Below are 18,537 nucleotides of genomic sequence, written 5' to 3' on the forward strand. Positions count from 1 at the left end.
CAGATGTGCAAAAGGGTCACAGACTGCTCGATTAAGTGAGAAGGACCGTAAAACACAAATGAGACTAAGAATCATCACAAGGTGGACCGTTCTGCTGTTCTGTTCGTGTCAAATCCTGCTTTGCCAGATTCAGGGGTTGGTGCATCTTTCTGTTTGAGACTGTAGTGAATATTACCTTTCGCTCCCACCTCTTTGGTGCAGGCTGTGATTGCTTCTGACAAGCATTAGAGTCGAATGTTCCCTTTCTCCACTCATGAAGCTATTATCAAAGCCATTACTCACATTGCCGCCTTTTGTGCACACTTGTGAAAAACCAACAGAATAACCAATAGGCTTCCATAGCTCAGTGTCTATCAGGGAAATGGACTATTAGGTGTCTCTTTAAAGCACTGGAGAAGACAGTTTAACTAGGCTCTGCAGTGTACTTGGAATACAAGCGTATCCTGGGTTGCTACTCTCTTTAGCACGATTAAGGAGCCAATGACGTGAGAAGCAGTCATTACACGTTCTCCGCGTTGGCACCTGTGGAGATTTATCTTCATTGCTTGGCTGCATTTGGCATCCATGAACCCTCGCTTAAGGGCTGGAGGATCGCCCTATTTAGCCCCACAACATGCAAGACTGAGCAGCAATCAAATCAGACCAATCAGTACAAAGAAAGCAACATTCCCTCTCTGCAATAGAGAAATAATAATGTTCTGGAAAGCACGGCAAGCTTGAGCGCCCCAGTGTCACTACATGACAGCAGCAATTCAACAAGCCATGTCCCTGTAGAGTGCATATAGCAGTACAGTCAACAGTAATAACTGTCCTGTTATAGAGATGGTGAAATCCAAACGCAAAAGCCCAAAAAACTGGAAAAGTGGAAAGATAACAGGAAAAGCATCTTCTGGGCGTCTTGCTATATTCTGAGGAGAAACAGAGCCAAGCTATGCTATCAGACTTAAAAGTACGTGAAAAGCTAGAAACACGACAACATAATAAAACCTCTTTCATCACGTGCACTTTTAAAGTAGCCAATCAGAAATGCGTCAAAACAGAGTGACTCAAGGCATGTCGATGTGTATATGTGATGGTGTGTTGGAAGAGTTGATCTGACAAGCACCTCTTACGTTTATTCGCGCCTGGTAGGAAACGGTCCCAGCTGAGTTGTTGCAGATGCAGCGGTACACTCCTCCATCGGGGACCTGAGTCTGGCTGATGTTCAGATGACTCACCACGTGGCCCTCGGCATTGGTGTAGTAGGAGATGCGATGGCGGCTGTCCCGTACCACGGGCTCATCGTCCAGAGTCCATGTTACCCGCGGCTCTGGCGTGCCCTTCACTGTGCACGACAATGACACAAACTCGTTGACGTTGTAGACCTTCTCGCTGAACGAAGCCAGAATTTTGGGGGTGCCATCTGCACAGAGGGAGAAAATTCACACAGTGATGTATATTTTGCTGTTCCTCTCATAAGGGATGCATGTCAATTCATAGCTGATTCTTTTTAATGAGGATCTTGTCCAAATCTGCACTCCTTTTAGTGGAACACATGCACATCTCCAGTATAAAAAGCAGTGTCAGAATGAGGAGCAGATTAATCCAGCTCCTCTCTGGCTCCACAGCATTATTGATTATCAATATTCCCCTTATATTACCGTGGTTATGGGAGACACTGCAGCAGCAACCAGCTCATGTACAGCTCAAGGCTTTTCAGAAAATCTTATAAAACAGGGTTAGGCCCTGTAGGATTGAGCTTCACACAGCACAGTTTGTACTCGCATTTGCATAGATACACACAATTCCTGTGCACACAAAACCAAAATGGTGCACATGCACTGCTCCCACCCACACGTCTCACTGTGAATTCTGACCTTCCAGTATGACTTGAACAAAGTCTTGGGCAGACATCTTGCCGTGTCTGGCGAAGCATTGATAGGCTCCTCCATCGCTCTTGGCCATGCCAGCCATGACCAGGTTCTCTCTGTTTTGGCCTGTCATGCGGACACTGTTACTGGGGTAGATGAGTTCTCCGTTGCGATACCAGGACAGCTGGTACTCCTCAGAGCCCGTTACACCGCAGGACAGTGAAACCTGGCTTCCCACGCTGCCCTTCACCTTCCGCGGACTCACCACGACCTTGAGGGGCTCTGTAGTTTAGTGGAGGTACCAAGTTATCATCATTAGATAGATAAAATGTAAACAGCAAAAAAAATGGTTCATGCTTCACACTTAAAAAACAAAAGAATCTGCCTCTTTTGATTCATTGCTCCATAATAAAAAAAACCTCCACAACGCCTTAGCACCATCACAAGGGCACTGACCTTTTACCTGCAGCCTGCCAACCACCTCGGCATTGCCGTAGCCATTCCACACCTCACACACATACGTCCCTGTGTCACTGGGCTGGGCTCTCTCTATGAGCAGGCCTGTCACACTCTGTTTGAAGCGCGAGTCTGTCTCCAGCGGTCGGTTGTCCTTTAGCCAGCGGTATTTGGGTACAGGGTGACCAGAGGCCTTGCAAGGGAGCTCCACTCGATGAGATGCCATCACCTCGCGACGCTCAAAGCTATCCAGGATGTGGGGTGCAGAATTGGTCGGATCTGCACGGGAGACAGATTTAAGTTACATTTTTGTGCAAAGATTTCAAGTTCAAAAAGGGTTAAATGCAGCACCAGGAGTTAAAAGTGGAAAAGTGTTTAATCGTGAACTCATGAGTAGCCAAAGTGTAATGGCTCTAGTCCCCCCCGACTTCTATCCTGAAGTCCTCCCCCAAACTGAAAGAGTTCTCATGACCTTTACTGCATGTCACCCCCTCTTAAATTCAAGGGTTTTTATCCTGTCACCCTCTGTTTAATTCAACTGACCAACATGGTTTTTTTTTAAAGCTCACATTTATTTCCATATGGTCCTCTCACATGTAGTCAGTGTTTCTGAAGTCACACTAAATCAACAGCAAACCCTATCTTACTGTGTTATGGTGATTCCTGTCCTTATGTCTGTTTACTTGTCTTGTGTCATTTTATCCAACAGTGTGTGGTATCACCAGCTGGTATTTGCAACGCATTAACCACATTATTCTAAGCTGAAATCAAGGCAACAGACTGGGACGTTTTTAGAGGGTTTACCTGCTGTTACTGACATATGCTGGGGCCGATGTGAATGCCATTATGAAACTATTATCAGTTCAAACACACTGCAGTATTAAAACTCACACACTGATTACCTAAAGCTTTAAATATGATACTAGGAAAAAAATCCCATCGCATATCAGCTGTTGGTTGTTGTTATGCAAACAGCTGTATAGTGTAAATTTGACCCTTTGGCCGTCTGTTTAAAGCAAAAAAACACTGTTGGTTGTTTTGGCATGATTTCAATTAGTGTGTGCCAGGTAAAGGGCTTAAACCTGCATTCTTTCTTTCTAATGGTCTGACAGATACCAACAACAGTATACGCTGTTATTGGTATCTTGGTATCTCCCATCACTGTAACAGTAAAAACAGTGAAATCAGCAAAAACTTCATATTACCCACAGTTTTTTATGAATCGTCTTCAAACTACACAACAATACACTAGGCCTTAGGGGACATGAGTACCCAGGTTGGCTAAGCATTTGACTTTGACCTTCAGAGTCAAAGTTAACTTTGAAAAAACAAAAACAATCATATGAAAGGAGAGAAAGCTGTTAAACACCATTGTTATTTTTTCAGTACGATGTCTTACGTCTCAAGTTTTTACAGCTTAAATAAGCCAAAGATTTCAGCCGATTCTGCTCCAGTCATATGGGCAAAGATAATAAAATGCACTATTTTAGTATGTAGTGCTTCAAGGTCATAGGTAGGCCATGAAAAATGTTTCATTTGGATCATCTTCAAAATCATCTTCCTAAAGCAATATATTAGACCTTGGGGGACATAAGCACTTTCTTTGTTTGACCTCTTTAAAACATTATTTTTTTCCAATACAACCTGATATGACTTCACAGTGACACAGAAAGATGAATATACTACACAAGATGCCCATATTAACAATGCTGACATCGGTATAAAACATCATAGTTTTGGTGTAGCTCTTGCGTGAAGGCGTACTCTCTGAGTGTTCTTTTTATAAAAATACATTTGGTTGTATCAAATCCAGGAAAACTTTCATGACCTATGACCTCAGTAAACATGTTGGTGAGGAGTTTAATGTTGCGGTTGCTAGTTCTGAGTCACTACTTTCAAGCCTTCTTGAAAACATACTGATGTTCATTTTGTACATTACAGTCCCAGGTAGAGTCAAAAAACAACGAGCCACCTAGTCATTAGACAGAGAGCGTGTAGTATCGTCTGGATTACTCCAAATCAATCTGACTTACAAACACAAAGATGGAGATGGTAAAAACGCTCATCTTAATGTTTCACAATGAAACTTCAGTAACCAATATATATGCATATAATACATATGCAGTCTGTAGTTTTTTGCACCGTCAAACAAGTGACCATTCAACCCAGAGGTACAGCTTAATACACAAGCTACTATATATCAAGAACTTCTGATACCTATTCATTCTAATTTTGGTATCCCCCTCTCACCTGACACAATGAGGCGGGCACTATTGCTCTGTCGGGTTTCTCCGGTGTACTGATGCCGTGTCATACACCTGTAGTTGTACAGCCCGTCTTCCATTTGCACATCCAGAATATACAGGGCTCCCGTGGATGTGATGAGAAACCGTTGCACTGGAAATGAAAAGATAAATAAAACATATTAGGTAACGTTACTTACATATAAAGAAAGCAAAGCAACATCTTCAGTGAACACCAGTAAACTACATGTGGGCCAGTTAGTACCAAACACGTCACTTTCATGTGACCTGTAAGTATAGCCTGTGGTCAGTCAGCGTGATGTTAAACATTCTGGAAAATCTATCTGTGGTTTGCTTGTTCACTGGACGGGAGAGTGCAGGACCTCCTCAGAACGCATTAATCTCACTGAGCTTTACTGTTTGCAGCAACAAGTATTTAATCAAAATACTTATCAAGAAAAATCACTAGATAGATATTAAACCACAGGTTTTTTTATGTTTAGTCAATAAGTTTTTTAACTGTCTCAAAAACAGTTCATGAAAGTACAAAGGATCAGTTGCCTCGAGGTTTTCATCACAAGCGACGGTTAACATTTTGTACCAAACACAGCGCAGCAGTAATAGGTGGCAGTAGAGAAAGCATGCTGCGTGTATTCATTTTTATGCGCTGGAATAACCACCTTACACATTCAAAACGAATGAAATAAAGAAAAGCCAATATTGAAGTCTCTTAGCAAATATTTGCAAGTCAAGTGAGGAACGCAGCTCTGTGTGATTGTAGTCACCAAACATCTGCTGCAGCCCATTTAGCTCAGCTAAATCAGCTCTGAGGCGCAGTGACAAGGCTGTGTGTTGTATAGCGGTGTAACACAGCTCGTTATCATGTAGCTCATCGCTCTCTTCCCTCTCTCTCGGGGGAAACGCTCTGTCTTTCTCTCTTTCTCACTCAGGTTTTCGCTCTTTTTTTTCTGATCCAGACTAAAGCACGGGGAGCCGGGGATCACAGAGTGCTTTGATAAGGCATGGCTGTGCAGGTCGGATGTGCTAATATCATGCTAATGTAATGCTAATTTGTGTGAACACATGGAAGTAGAGAGAGGTAGTCAGTGTTTCTGAGGAGCGATGTGTTCTGTAGCCGGTGGCTATCGGGGTATTTCATGTCACAGATGATGGAGGAGCCCATCTGGTTTGGGCATCAAATAGGGCCACCGTACGGTGGGGGATTCTGGCAGTATTACTAGAGATATAATAATGCATGCTTTATGGGATGTTGAATCTTCTCATTTAGTCTTGTCATGACACATTAACACAGGTTTATCCTGCTGGCAGAGGCCTTTGCATCGAGCGTGGAAAAGATGTGAAGGTCTTAAGACGATCTCTGAAAGGCTCAAAAATTTAAAAAAACTCCAATTATGGCAAAAATTAGCAAAATGACACTTTGTCCCTACTACTGTCTACATTTATGTAGAGGGAAAAAACACCCAAAACATTTATCATAATTTCATAATTTAGAAATAAATGATTGGTACTGAAGACAGAGGTGTTGCAATAAGAAAGGTGTGAATGTGAGTACAGAGAGAAATGAGGGGAGAAAACAGAGAAAGAAAATGGGGAATACACAGGGGAGGGTGGCCAAGATGCTATTGTGAGCAAATGTTGACCTACATAGAAAAAAGAGACCAGGGCTTTGATATCCTGAAGAAGTTTTTTCCTTCCTCGTGGTTGAGCTACTCAACCAGTGATACAACTGAGAGACACTGGATCCATGTGTGTGTGTGCATGTGTACTCCTTAGTTACTTAAGCATGGAAACAAGCCACGACACATCATCAAATTAAAATGTTGCCAGCTGCAAATGCAGTTGCTTTTTAGGAATGAAATCATTCAGAGAAAGCAAAGGAAAAATTAGGCTACCTCTTCTGCAGTCCCTCTCTCCTGTTTTCCTTCTTTCCCCCTGCAACTTTTCTGGCATCAAAAGCTGACAGCCTTATGAATGAGAGGAGCTTCCATTAGAACAGACCGCCTGTCACTATGACAAAAGGCTAGGAAAGGGGAGTACATGCTTTAAATGCACGTGGAAAGAGACACATACACACATGTACGTGGGTTTGTGTGAGCATTTATGGTCTTTAAACTATCTTCGGGTTATTTGTGAATTTCTCAGAGTACAATCTGTCTTATTTAACAGATCGCATACCTCTATACTGTGTGTGCCTCACATTGGAAACACTGCAAATGTCACTATTACAGTGAATGAATATAAATTAGAGAACAGTTAAGATGAGAGGATACACGCATCTGTCTGCTACCCAGACATTATCATTGACATTATCACTGGACTTTCTAGATTGTGAAACCTTATAGTATGTCACAGTATTCAATTAGAAATACAATACATGTATTATTCTGACGGATAGCTACTGCAGTGCAAACCAGCCCTGTCTTAAATATTTGGAGTCAGTTTCTCCTGCACACCACTCCCTATGTGCTGTCTTCAGTACATCCGGATCAGACCAGGTTGTTCAATGCAGCTTCTCTCTGGCTGACTCTGACTCAATAGCCTGTACACTCAAGAGGCTGATAACTGTTCTACAAGGAAAGACCTTCGTTTATGACATTCAAACACCGAAACAGGATGCCTGTTTTAGCCTGTTGTACACTCATCACACAACCTCACACACGTCACAAGATATGTCTCCGATTAAATCAGAGGGCAACAGCCCCACATTCTACACAGAGTCCTGCACTGTGGAGCAAGCACAGAGTTAGAAACCCAGTCAGTCATCAGGTGATGTTTCTCTCTGAAGTGGCCATAAAAAACACACTTTACAGCGATGGAATGCAGATGTTTGTATGGAAGAGGTGTGCTGCATATAAAGTACTGCAGATGGAAATGATCTGACTGTAGTATTTCTGTATTCTGAATCTTCCAACACTGCTTAGTATTTTTTCAGCAGTAGGTAAATGAATGCATATTAGGTATATATTCAGACTACTGGAAAGAAACAGAAGGTGGTGGTGGCTGGATTTTATTTAAATTACAAGAACTCTTCAGAGTCAGGGCAATAACTGATAGTGTTCTCGATTCTTTGTTAGATTCCATATCAAGAGCTAGCTCGTTCTCACTCTCAACAACAGAATATAGGGCTCGACACAGAGCTGGAGGCCTCTATTAGCATATGTGGATGTCCTTATAACCTGAGTCCATTTCAGTGTACGCTTATACTGCAGTTATCTCATATCCCACTGGCTTGTGCATCTCTATATTAAACTCTTTATGAGCATGTGCTTGTGAGTATACATGTTTCTATGCATGCGTACATGCAAGTGAGTTCAAATGTGTTTAAGCTGTGTACAGTTGCAAGGAGGAATGGTCAATAATAATGATCACCGCTATTCCTTTCTCCTCTGAGTTCAGTCTAATGCATACTAACACCATCTAGCAGACAGCCTTTCCTGCTCTGTCCACATCTGCGTTTATTAGTGTATATTCCAAAACTATGGCTTCACTTCACCCCAGGTGGCTTCCACCAATATCAGCCATCTCCTCTTCCCTTCGTCACCCCATTCAGCTGCTTTGGCATCATCAGTGGCACAAACACAAGCCCTTTTCTGTGGCTGCAGACTCAATAGCTTCAATCAATCCTCTTATAAGCCACAGTGAGCCTGTAAGGAGACTATTTGTTCACTCAGACTGGTAGTTTTTGCAGTATCAATGAAACTTAAATTGCTTGTGGGACATAATAGAAACAGCCAGAATTATATTCCTATTACAATGCAAGTGTCACGCTTTTCACCAAGGAGAGTTTGCACTGGGTCAGAGATGTCACCACTGAACACAGGTTAATGTGTGCCAGGGACTAAGAATGAAGGATTTGTGATGAGGTGGAATACAATAACACATGGAGACATAGCTGAGAACTCACATCTACTGAGTGACCTGCCCCAAAACATACACTTAAAACTGTGAGTTGGCATGGCTCTTTCAGTCATTTCCTCCATCCATCCATCAGTTTTCTGCCACTGATCTGCAGTCACGACGCAGTGGTGGTCTAAGCAGAGAAGCCCAGACCTCCCTATCCCCAGTCAGCTCCTCCAGCTCATCCGGGAAACACTGAGGAGTTTGCAGGGCAGCTGGGAGATGCAATTTCTCCAGCATGCCATACTTTCCACTAGAACATGCCTCGCTCTCACCCAGGAAGCGCCCTTGTCCGATTTGCCTCAGCTGACTTGTTTTGAAGGAATAGTAACTGAACTTCTCACCTTATCACTAAGGCATATCCATATTTTGGCGGAAATTCATTTCTGCTGCTCATATGGGTAGTCTCATTCTTTCACCACAACCCAGAACTCATGACCATTTTTTTGCAGCTAATAATCATGGCTTCAAACTTTTAGTACTAATTCTAATTCCTGCTGGTTCACAGCCAGCTGCACACTGCTCAAGTGTGAGCTCAAGGTCACCACCTGATTAAGGCAATAGAGCCACATCATCTGCAAAGAGCAGAGATGAGATTCTTACAGCACTGAGCTACACCTGAAATTCTGTGCATAAAATTCAAAACAAATTTGGTGACAAAGGGAGCCTTGGTGTAGTTCAACACTAACCCGGAACAAGCCCGACTTATGGCTCTGTATAACACCTCCTTAAAGATGGGAATCACAACCACAGTCTGCCAATCCAGAGGGACCTCCCAAGGTCTCCATGTTGCAGAAGTGTGCCACCAAAGACAGGAACTAAGAGTGCATCCCATCCACCAAGGAGCTGCTCAGTGACCTTAATTATAGTAATGACTGAGTTACCCATCCTTCACAGACTCTGCTTTGCCTACACAAGGCCTATCAGTGGGATTAAGGAGACCTTCAAACTATTCCTTCAACCACCTGATTATCCAACTAAAGTTTTGTTACATGGCCTTATCAAAATGCCAGTTTCTGCTTCAGCTACTGCCAGACCTGCACTCTGCTCTGTGGCTGCACCTGTTAGCCGCCTAGCTGCCTCCAGTTCAATATTATATAATTAAGACATGACTAGGGAAAAATTGAGAGATAGAGACAAAATAAAAGATCAAGTGGGAAAGCGCACTTCTGGGATACAACCACTCCCTGTCATCTAAAATGACTTACAAATTAGCTTACAGCTATGTGCTTCCAGTGAAGAAGAAAACTTTCATATGCTAATTCAGATCATGGCTAGGCAGGCAATTATCAAAAAAGTGGCAGCGTTGTCTGACAGATCTCCACAGGAACCCCGGCCTCTTTTCTCTGTTTCTTACCGAGCCTTTCTCAGATCAAATATGCTGCTCTAAAAACAGATAGTGGGATAGTAATGTGAAGATACTGTGACACTAAAAATAAGTGCAAATATAAAGCTAGCAGGGACTTTATGACATCTGTTTATATAGTTGTAGACCAGAGTTTTGCAAAAAAAAAAAAAAAAAAGTAAAAATAAATGGTATAAAAAGATATTAAATGAAGCTGCACTACAACTTTTTTTAACAGAAAAATATAGGTTCATTTTGTTTCTCCATGACCTTGAAAATCTCAATCTATGCTCCTTTGACTCCTCTGAAGAACTCTGAGTCATCTGTCCTGATCAACACCCACAGTCTGAACACCACTGATGGGAAAGCAACCGAGTCAGCTAAACAATGCAGATAAAAATTGCTTCCTCATCACTCTGCTGGCAGTGTCCCCAATGGGCAACTGTCTTGGAGTGTATTAGTGAGTGGAATGTGGTCTCCGGAGACAGCCGAGCCCTACAGCGTCACCGTAACCTTGACCACTCAAAGTCACACAGCCTGATTTAAAATAAATAAATAAAAAGATAAGCCAGGCTCGTTACACAGCCGAAGATTAACCAAAGGTCAACAAAGGCTTTCAGTTAGGATGCAACATTTGGAAGTGTGGAGGATTGAAATGAAACAAAAGCAGGCACAAGACTTACTCTGTGTTTTAGAGAATATCACTACTGCAATGGTGACTGCAGATTTGCATTTTCCATAGAAAAACTAAAGCATGGCGTGCATGCACCATCTGTTCAATAAAACTGCAATTTTCACAAAACAATGTTGTGTTAATGTATGTGAATGTACAGGAATCATCACAAAGGCCCCTTTAAACTATAATTACTTTTAAATAAAAAACACTTGTCTTTTAATAACATGTAACTGTGGTGATAATCCCACCATATGTTGTGCCTTATTGTTTCCCACCATGAGAATGTCACACAGTGACTGGTGCCAGGATTGCCAGTGTAGTCTGTAATAATGAGTGTATGATGAGCCCAGGAGGGCCTGTGTTGTAATTAGGCCTGGTCACTGTTATTGGCAGAGTGACTCCAAAATGATCAGGCTGGGATAAGCATCTCCATGGAGTGGGGGGACCCCACCAATTTACAGCCCCTCTAATAAAAGTCATCTGTCATTCTTGCAGGAGGCACACACTGACAGCTGCTGCGGTTACCATGGCAACATGCTGACCACCATTCGCTTAGCAAGCACTATTCCCAATACTGTAAATGGTGGAGATGTACAATCATGCACATATACTGTCCAGACCAATCTTTCAGGACTAGATTAAAATGCATACACAGTTCTTCTGTTTACTAATACTACCTCCCTCTTCTGAAGGTCTGACTGTCCTGTGTACTGTTTTCTCTGATATCTTTCTTTCTTTATCTCTGGGATTTGTGATTTCAGGCTAGATAAATAAGACAGACTTGTGTCTTCCTACTTGTGTCAGTGCATGCAGTGATAAATAACATAACTTGGTTCAGATCCTGAATATTTTTAGCCCTTCTCTGACGAAATACTGTACACTTATAAGTATCACCTCACTGACTTGGCCTTGCATAAACAGCAAAAAATGCATGTAGAACATTGTAACATTTAGAACACACTGGCTAGTATTTTGACTTCATGGCTGCACACATAGGCTTTAAATTAAATAAAAGAAAACGTCAGTCAAAATGAAAAATAGTCAGCAGTTGTAATTAAAAGAAAATGTAACAATTCTTAAATAATTTAAAGTTGCTATTTAATTAAGATAAAAAGAAGATAATTGTTAGAAAGGAAAGTTTCTCAGGTCAACATCTTTCTGTAGTTACAGCTTATTAAATATGGGAAATGTATATTTTTCTTTGTGTTATTGGGCAACTGAAACATTTAAGACATCAATATATATATATATATATTTTTACTTCAGTACTGAGAATTACTTTTTAGACTAACAGTTTGAGTAAATGCAACCACTCTGTATTTCGGTACACCGTGTATCTAACGAAAAATGACATGCTCACAATGCATGCTATGGACTGCACTTTCTTAGATTTCTTACAAAAATATGCTGTATAACTTTGAGAAAACAGATGGATTCCTTGGCCTTGGCTAAATACACGTGTATAAAAATGAAGGTCAGCCGTCTTCACTCGGAAAATTCAACCTGAAAATTTAAATTAGAAATACGTACGTTTTCATTTTCTGGAGTAGCTGCTACCTTTAACCTACACACACATATATAAAGGGAAAAAAGGGAAAAATATTTTTTCTTCTTCTTCTTTTCTTGCTAGTATAAGAAATAAATCTCTTTCTACCTCCCATAAAGAGTCGAGTAAATTTGGGCGTTGTAATTATATATACACAAAATAAACACCTTTTCTCATTTCTCATCCCACCTTGATTAAAAACTTAAAGCAGCCTATCCTGGTCTAAGCCAGATCTTCCCACTACAAAGTAGAGTCAGAGTGGGGGGCTGAGCTTATTTATTGCCGATCCTAATCATCAGCAGCATCCCTCTGCTCATTAACTAGACACACAGTAGCCTCAGGCTAACAGCCTCATATGTCAGCCAAAGAAAAAGATGTCATCTTCTGCTTGACTGAATAAACTGCTATTAAAACTGGATGCAAATAGGCACTGAACGACACTCAGATCAGGAGGTAGCAGGCGAGCTTAAACCCTGAGGTGCTCAGCCTCATTGTTGCCCCACATTTCTCAGTTAAAATGCAGAGACTCTGGGTGCTGTCTGTCTCCAGACTTACAAGGCATCCAAACTCCCTGCGGAACAAAATGCCACAAAAGTGTTTGTTCACTTGTATGACAGTAAGTAGTTTACACTACTGGCTGTTTGCTGGGAAACTATTTGACATCTAAGTTAAGGTGAATATATTAAATGTTTCTGAAATATAACACAGTAGACGCACGTGGAAAACCATCATGTCAACCTAATACGAGAGCAACAGTAGAAGCTATCGTGTTGTCCATTATGCTCCACTGTGCCTATATTCGGCTCAACTGGCTGTACGGTTGTATAGACAGTCCAATGAAACTCTATCTCCCCAGATCTAAACAGAATCAAACAAAGCGCAGTGGAAGAATGGAGTGTGTTTGTACAGGACTTATTTGGCAGACACTGACGTACTATGACTGGATGTCTCTTTTCTCCATCAGACTGTTTTGAGGCAGCTGCGTGAGTATGTTTTTTTTTCTTCTTTTTTTTCTCCCCATCAAACAAATGTTTGTCTGTTGAATCAAAACTGAAGAGGGAAATCTCATCACAATAGCTTTCAAATCTGTGCCTGCCTCTGTGTGTGTGGCTGTGTGTGCAGTGCAATTAGCCAGTACTGGAGTTGAGCTATTAAACCTCTGATGGTTGTGTGTTTACAATGCTATCATTGGCCTCTCTCTGGCCAGCGCTAAATGAGCCAGTGTTGAGCCTCAGCTGTATAATCATGAATATTCATCTCTCTGTCTGTGAGAACCCCCAGTGTGTGTGTGTGTGTGTGTGTGTGTGTGTGTGTGTGTGTGTGTGAGGCACTGGCAGGCATTAAAGAAGCTATTACTATCTACTCATCACAATCCGTCACTTTGTCTGGATAATAAGTCAAGCTGACAACAATTCTGCTTAGCGCCAAACCACCACCAAGACAGGCTTTGTTCTGAGAGCAAAGTTTAAAAAAAAAGAAGGAAAAAAAGGAGAACAGCCTTTTTCTGGTCCAAGAGCTTCAAAGAGCAGCAGATCAGGGGTTTCTTGGTGGGTCACAAACAATGTCATGCCTTTATTTTTCTTTTACTCATGTTTGATGAAAGCATTGGATAAAAGGGGGGAAAGAGGAAGCGCTTGAACTATCTTTGCAACACCTGGGGAACAGAAATGCTGTCTCCCACTGACACACGCTTGTTTGTTTACAGCGTGACGTAAATAATGCAAATGTGCATTCTTAGTGTGGTTATTAATTACATTTCCTAAGTGTGAACAAGACAATCCTTGAAGCCCTTGCTAAACTGTGATAACCTCAGTGGCTAAAAGAGTTACTCCCACGGTGCCATTCCCCTGAGACCATGTGGCACAATATTCCCGTTCGTGGAAAAAGAACTTAAATACAGCCCTGCTTGGCGTTTCATGGTAATTTGCGGTGGCAAGTGGAGCAGGCAATGCTGCTCTGTGAGTAAAGCAGAAGGGGCAAGAGGAGGATTAGATAATCAAACAGTGTGCCACTTTAAATAATCTCTGGATCCTCTGGGGGAGGTGAGACTTAAAGCCGGAGCCCTTCTGCTTTAATTGTCTGATTTTCCCATCATTACAGTTGAGAGCCTCAGTAATTCAGGCTTATTAAATATTCAGGAACCACACCGAGGAGGACGGAAGGAGGGAGTGATGGGACAGAGATAAAGGTGGAAGAGAGGAGTGGGAGAGTGCGAGGATGTTATGGCAAGACAAAATGTATGGTTTGGGAGAAACACTGACACAGACGTTTCCTTTCTTTTCCAACTCTGAAGGAGAAAAGCACTTTTGGAATGATCAAAGTATGTGCAAGAAAAAAAGTTTTAGCAGTTTACCCTTTGTCCAGTTCACTGTAAAAATTACTCACCAGTATCAAACAGTAGTAACATAACTTAATAAAAGATAAATTCAATGGAGGAAATAATGATAAAACAAATCCTCCAGGCTACAAAATTGAATTTGGAAAAAAAAACAAAGTATATTTATACATATATATATATATATAGATATACATACATACATACATATATATATACATATATATATATATATATGTATATGTATATATATACACTAGGAGCACTAGGTGCGGTGACTCCCAAGCTAGGCGAGTGGCTCCAGCAGATCCCGGGAACAACATCGGACATCTCTGTCCAGAAGAGCGCAGTCCTAGGAACAGCTAAGATACTGCGCAGGACCCTCAAGCTCCCAGGCCTCTGGTAGAGGACCCGAGCTTGAAGGATAAACCGCCCACAGGGGCGTGCTGGGTGTTATACACATATATATATACATATATATATATATATATGTGTATGTATGTATGTATGTATGTATGTATGTATGTATATATAGATAGATAGATAGATAGATAGATAGATAGATAGATAGATAGATAGATAGATATACTCAGTGTTAGATTTACATTTGTTGAATAATATGTTAAGAATGTAATATTTGATTGTAAAGTAATCCTAGTTAGATGGTGCCTTGGCCCCACTGTTTGTAGACAGGGATGATGAATGCTGCCGACTGACCTACGTATTAGCATTCACTAAAAATTATTGCAGCATATTTTACGTTTAGAATCTCATAAAGTCGGTTGTTTGTCTTTTTATTTTATTTTTTTGAAGTAACAAAAAGTAACCACATTTGGATCACTGAGCTCAAAAGACCAATTAAAAACATTTCACATAAAAAAAACATTTGGATTAAAAGCTAAAGGGAAAAAATAAAGAATAAAAATATGGCTACCAGTTGTTAAGCAAATATCTGTGTTTTAGTGCTCGTGATTTTGGATAAACCAGATTCCAATAAACATCCAGATAAGCATGTCGAGTGGAGCTCTCCGTGGTGCTGAACAGAGGTGGCGATCCATGAATGAAAATTATGGCTGTGCACAAGCTCAGTGAAGGGGGATATTAGGAAGAAATACAGTCTCTTAAAATGAAACACCTGAAGTAGTTTAATCGCTCACACTTAGAACTTCTTCCTCTGCTCCGTGTAAGATGACAGAATTAATTCAATAATGGATCAAACTATTTTAATTACTAATAGAACTAGTCTAAAATTTTAAAAAATGAAATCCTGACAAGTTGAAATCATTCTGGCGAGCTGAGGTTATAAAAGTCTATAAATGAAAAAGCTGAAATCTACATTACAGTGATTATACAGAAAGAAATGAAAAGACTTCTACTCCCTAATGAGTCACCCTGTCTGATCATAGCCTGGAGCTACAGCTTCCATCCATAACTTTGCACAAACTACATCCTGACATGACGTTTACTGGGGTTTTTAGCCTGAAAAAAGATTAGTATTAAAATTAGGGCCTGAGTCAGCCACTGGAGCAAGATAATTTTACAAATCTCTTAGGCAAATTGGCTTGTTGTCCTGAATCGAATCTCATTATCCCGATCAGTGAATTTTTACCTCATTTATTTAACTAAATAAATGTAAAAAACGAATGAAAATATATTGGAAATGATCCTCAGTGTAAACAAAAACAGCGAGTCTTCAGCATGGAGTTAAAGTGAGGAAAAGTGAGACATTGCTTCACTTAAGAAAATACGGCAAACCCACAATTGTACTTTACTCAAATATTATCAAACCTTCTGTATTTGTGCAAAAGCTTAAAAATTTAAACGTAAACTATTCATTTAACAGAACAGTTACACATTATACTTGTGTGTAGGCAGTATTATAATGTTATATTCTACATACTTGGGGAAAGGAAGCCCTGAGGGCCATAATCGGCCTGCGAACCATCTCAGTCTGGCTCAATCGATTCATCTCTGCAATATGCAAATCTGTACTGTTATATCACTTGATTCCAAGGTCATCAGTGAGCTATGTAGAGGTCAAAATCTTTAAATGTTGATAAAGAATTTTGTTCTTTCTTTCTTTTTTTTTTGTTCAACAATTTTTGTAACATTGTGTGACCCTGTTCTTATAGTTGGTTTTGTAAACATCTCTTTCCTTTTACTGTTGTTGTAGTGAGAAAACTTTGCTTCACATGTTATCAGTCCTGTTAATACATTTTAACATAAAGTGAAACTAAACGTTGGTCTGAATTCCCCTTGCAGTATGTAAATATATAAATGTTGACCAGTTTCACAAAAAAAAATGTTTTTTCTGACACAAACACAGTTTAACTAAATGCATCATGAGAAAATTTTTTAAAACATGACTGTTTGATCACTGCAAGGCAGAGTTTATGTTTCAGCCGGTCACTACGTCTATGAGAATGTGACTAGTATCGTGTATTTTCAGATGGCGCTGCTATGTGTGTTACTGTGCGATGCCGAGCACGAGTAAAGGATATTTTCCACGGTGCAGTAAATGGGTGAAACTGGAGCCCCACAATGTGTGAGCTGTGATGTGCATGCAGTACTCTAGTTTACTTTTTGCATAATCCTGCTGACAAATCTTTTCACAGCTTTAATCCAACACCCATTACTATCTGAATTATGCTTCAAAAACAGCTCCATGTAGTGTGTCACATCTTTGTGAGCAAATACACACGTGTGTGTGTTTGCACAGTTTCCTCTAAATGTGCACAGCCTGGCTGTAAACATCCAGCTGGACTAATAAATGAAAGTAGGTCTCACTGAAACAAACTTGTAATCAAACTGTTGCTTCGGCACATTCTGAAACCTTTGCAGAGAAGTTGGTGAGAAGCCAGTCGTGCTGGGAGACGATGATCTGCCTGCAGGTCTGGATCCAGACCTGAGCCTGCAGGTCTTCTACTTATTTCTAGATTTGTTTGGGTCTAGTGTTTTAGCAGATCCTTATGTGATGTTGAAGGGTTTTGTTTCATAGAGTTTTCATGCGCAATATTGAAAAACATGGTGAAAGCAAAAAAGCAGGCCGCTGCTTGGATTGCTAACAGTAATAAGCTCAACACAGAATTGTCTCTTTAGCCTTGTTTATTTTTCTTGCTGCATCTTTTTCCAGTGATTGTGCACTGTAGTCACAGATGACTGTAAACACCTGCGCCGTCGTTCGTGCTGTGGACAAATCACTTTTGTGCAACAATTAAATGGATAATTATCTCTATTTATTTTAAAGAGTTTAAGTGGCAGCTGAAAAGAAATGTAAACAGTCGAGGGCCCAATCAAAAAGCAAGAAGCACGTGGGAACCTTTTCCACACAAATATTTATAAATGTGTGGTAACAAGGTGCAGGCCTCACAGATACTAAAGCTCTGCGCAAAGCAAGTTTTCTATGTCAGTGAGAAAGAACTTTACATAAAACAAAACAGCTCATCACATTGAGCTACCATCCTATTTTTCCAGCTTCCAAACTCACCAATCTGCAGTAATATTTAAAATCTGCCATTCACAGACTTCACTGCTATATTTATAGGCCCTCTCAGTCCTGGTTCCTTCTCTTCAATTCTTGACTGAAGCAATTTTAGTTCCTTCTTTGTAACTCTTTTTATTGGCGCATCTAACAATTTAAGGTGCAAAGTGTTATTGTTAATATGTCAAAGGTGAAATACGGGAGGTTCTGCATCCACTCGTGGCTATAAGGGACAGTATACATGTATACAAAGACATGTGTATGCACAGCTTTATAAATCTGACAATTTGCATGAAAATGTAGATTTGAATTTGTTAAATGTATTACTGAGACATGTGATGGTCTTTGTAACAGCAAATGACAATGTAAAAATCTAAGAAATATAAAATTGCATTTAAATAAAACAGAATTAAATAAAAACAAATAATGTTTCATTTTATTTGATTTTAATAATGGTTATTTTTCTTTTTAATACAATTTCTTATTTGTTTTTATTTTAATTTTTTCATTTTCTTATTCCGTCCTTTTTATTTCCTTTTGTTAGATTTATCTTGTTTTTATTTTCTTACATTCTAAAATTATTTTTGTTAGTAGTTGCAGTATTATTGTTGTTATTGTTGTTGTTGGGGAAACATGGGAAAATAAGGAGATCATTCATTCAAACTACTCTCCTTAAAATTCTGGGAT

At 40.3% G+C, this 18,537-nt stretch overlaps 1 protein-coding gene across 3 annotated transcripts in view; it reads right to left on the minus strand.

Moving 5' to 3' along the window:
* Positions 1-18,537, minus strand: part of dscama (Down syndrome cell adhesion molecule a) — a 99,844-nt gene that overhangs the window by 34,738 nt on the left and 46,569 nt on the right. For all 3 annotated transcript variants that reach the window (XM_005454602.4, XM_005454604.4, XM_005454601.4), the window contains exons 4-7: positions 4,557-4,703; positions 2,307-2,585; positions 1,857-2,132; positions 1,106-1,402 (exon numbers count right to left, since the gene is read on the minus strand). In XM_005454602.4, coding sequence (XP_005454659.1) covers positions 1,106-1,402; positions 1,857-2,132; positions 2,307-2,585; positions 4,557-4,703 — 999 coding nt within the window. The remainder of the gene's footprint in view (positions 1-1,105; positions 1,403-1,856; positions 2,133-2,306; positions 2,586-4,556; positions 4,704-18,537) is intronic.

The sequence above is a fragment of the Oreochromis niloticus genome, linkage group LG10 (genome assembly GCF_001858045.2).
Source record: "Oreochromis niloticus isolate F11D_XX linkage group LG10, O_niloticus_UMD_NMBU, whole genome shotgun sequence".
Lineage (NCBI taxonomy): Eukaryota > Metazoa > Chordata > Actinopteri > Cichliformes > Cichlidae > Oreochromis > Oreochromis niloticus.